Source organism: Sinocyclocheilus rhinocerous, unplaced genomic scaffold (assembly GCF_001515625.1).
Source record: "Sinocyclocheilus rhinocerous isolate Xijiao unplaced genomic scaffold, SAMN03320098_v1.1 scaffold182, whole genome shotgun sequence".
NCBI classification, from domain to species: Eukaryota; Metazoa; Chordata; class Actinopteri; order Cypriniformes; family Cyprinidae; genus Sinocyclocheilus; species Sinocyclocheilus rhinocerous.
The window spans coordinates 114,835-117,891 of record NW_015655576.1 but is presented as its reverse complement, the minus strand read 5'-3'; the positions used below and the strand labels follow the sequence as shown (position 1 = coordinate 117,891).

The following is a 3,057-nucleotide window of genomic DNA, read 5'->3' as shown; positions in this document are numbered from 1 at the left end:
GCCGCCATGTTGTGAAGGCGCTGTGTGTTTCGTTGTGAAAGCGAAACTACTTTGTTTGGTCTTCCAAAAGAGGACACGACTAGAAATCAGTGTATTTACAACACTGTTCCAGAACACTTCAACCCAAATATTCAGATGTGTGCAGCACATTTTATGGAGGACTGTTTCCTGATCCTGGTAGAGTAGACTACAATGCCGGCTGTTCTGACTCACAGTCTGTAAGTAAGTTTTCATATTTAAAGGATTTACCACTATGATTCAAACGTGAGTTTTGAGCAGTGTAGAGTAGCGCTTGTTGTTTGTCATTTCTCCGATCACAAATGCAGACATGGTTTTATGTTTACGCGGCGTGATGCAACGCGTAAAAAGACAGTATAAGTCATTATAATCCATAATTATGTCCCCACTGGATGCAGCAAATGCCTCGTTTATAATGGGTTTTAATGTTTTTGTCTCGTCGCTCCGGCCGGACAGGGCATCACAGTATGGTAAGGGGCGTAACATTTCCGTCACACGCTTGAGGTATTCAGCCAATCACAACACACTGGATAGCTGGCCAATCAGCGTACACCTCGCTTTTCAGACTGATGAGCTTTGTAAAAATCGACGCGCTTCAGAAAGGTGGGGCATAGAGGAGAAACAATAATGTACAATATGTGGAAAATAATGTTCTTTTTAGCAACATATGACCCCTTCAATAAAATACAAAATTCAATTCAGAGTTGAGAACCCCTGATTTATACATTCTCATATATAACGACAACACAGTTCACACTGTACATTTCACTTTTGAACAAGCTAAAGAAGCATTTTAAGTGCATTTTAATAAATTTTAAACGAGATCTTTTCTGCACTTCTAACGCATTTCCGTCTTTTTGTCTCAGGTGTTTGGTGTTTTAGAAACAGCCAAAGAGAAGTACAGCATCGAGGACTACTGCGTCAGCCAGATCTCACTGGAGCAGGTGTTCCTCAGCTTCGCCCAGTTCCAGCACTGCGCCGAGGCCTGCAGGAAATGACACGCTCAAGCTCTAAAGGGACGGAGCGCCTCGATCGGACCTTCACCTGAAGAGTAGAAGGTACAGCCTGGGCCGACTGACTCTCTGTCAGACCACTGGACATTGCTCAGGTGTCTCTCTTCACTTACACATCTCTGACATGATCATACATGCGTAACACACATTTCCAGACTTAAACACTGTGTCGCACGGAGACAGGACCACTAACGCAAGATCTCCGCCAGGAGGGGGTTTATTTCAAGTCTGTGTGTGCGTTTGTGAGCAGTTTGAGTTTCAACGGGAAGTTTGTCACACCATCGGAAACAGTCTTTGAATTTTAATCGGTGGGGCTCCGTACTGTAAAGAAAAGGACGTTTATTCATCATCTGTAAGCACGACAGACAGCATGTCTCGTGTGCACTTGTGTACGATTGCGGTGTTATTTATAAATGTCTTTTTTGTTTGGTTCTGCTCACCTGTTTTTTTTTTACTGTGGTCTCAACGCTTAAGGTATGTGCATTTCACCCCTTTTTCTGATAAAATATGCAAAAAGGCCAGAAATATCAGAAAATGCAGTGTCCAAAAACATGGTATAAAAGCTGCTTCTTTGGGATTCGCAATGTTGTAGAATATAAAATTTACAAGAATAGTTACTGAATATAAATTTTATAGAATTAGGGTAATTTGTAGAATTTATACAATAGATTTATTCCCCTTATCTAGACATTTAAAGTCCGCTGTTTGTTAGATATCGTTTTATCTTCCACAAAAAAGGAAATCGTTCCATGTAATAGACAGCTTTTCGTATGTATTTCAAAATAAAAGTCACTAAATTTTTTTCGCTGCTAAAAAAACATTTCTCAAATTTTTTTTTTTCAGTGAGACCACAGATATTTTAATGCTTTTTCCCTCCACATTTCCATGTCTAATTTTTTTTTTTTTACCAGTGTGACATTCCTCCTCCGGATTGTGACAATGGAGGATTTTTTGAAGTGCAACATGGGCTTTGTGTAATTTCGCAGATGACCACTAGAGGACGTACAGTGCACTTTTTATTACAACTGCATCAAACCGAATGTGTCTTTAGATACACTAAATGTGTGATTCTGTCACAGAGCAAAACACCACAAGCTTTTGTTTTGTTTTATCTTGCACTACTGATGTGGACCAATTCATGCACCTTCACAAAGATCCATAAAAGAGCCCACAGAAACATGACATTTAGCAATTCAAGATGGTTTATTGTAAGATCAGTTGTTCGTAAAATCATTCTTATGTCAGTTTTTTGCATTGAATGTATTTTATGAACTTGTATTTCATGTTTCCGAGGCTCAGTGACTCTCAGGTCATCCTGCTCTTTTCTACATCGTTAATGCTAGGTTTCCTCTCAAGTCAGATGGAAGGACGTCAGCGAGTCTTTGTTCAACATGATTCTACATCATTATAATGACTGAAAGTAGAGCAGCATGGTTTCCCTTCCCAGACCGTACTGACATGACTTTAACCTGCGCAGGTCCACGTTTCCGTCCACGTTCCTGTGAACTGAATGTACTTTCATAGCGAAGGAAGAAAACACAGGCTCATTCGAACACACTGACGTACTGTAGATAAGATAGGGCTTGATGGTGACTGACTACAAATAGTTTCTTTTCTACGTTTTTGTCGTTGATTGGTCTGTTTTGCACAGTGCTCTTGGCTGTCGTGTCTGAACTGCTTGTTTGAAACTGAAAATATTGCATTTTGAGAATCGAGAAGGCAAACATGGGAATGTTAATGATGACAATGTTTATTACAAATGGTAAAATGTATACCATAATGCAAAAAGGCAATTTACATTGTAATCTTGTGTACTGTATCACTAAATTAACCTTGTGAGAAATGTAAGTATTGCTATTTCCTTTTTAATTAAATCTGCCTTATGCAAAGGAATCGTGTTCTGCCGTCGCTTTCTTTTCATATAGATTTTTTTTATTATCCTATGATCCCGTTCACACACTGATGACTAATTTCTGCAATAATTAACAACTAAATCTAGCAAAACTAGTCTAGTTTCCTTTCCAGC

General features: G+C 39.3%; 1 protein-coding gene across 1 annotated transcript in view; it reads left to right on the top strand.

Annotated features, from left to right (window-relative positions):
• The window catches only part of LOC107718613 (ATP-binding cassette sub-family A member 3-like), a 54,971-nt gene extending 53,151 nt beyond the window's left edge, over window positions 1–1,820 (top strand). The window contains exon 31 of the mRNA XM_016525781.1: window positions 885–1,820. Coding sequence (XP_016381267.1) covers window positions 885–1,016 — 132 coding nt within the window. The 3' untranslated portion in view covers window positions 1,017–1,820. The remainder of the gene's footprint in view (window positions 1–884) is intronic.
• The last annotated feature ends 1,237 nt before the right edge of the window (window positions 1,821–3,057 follow it).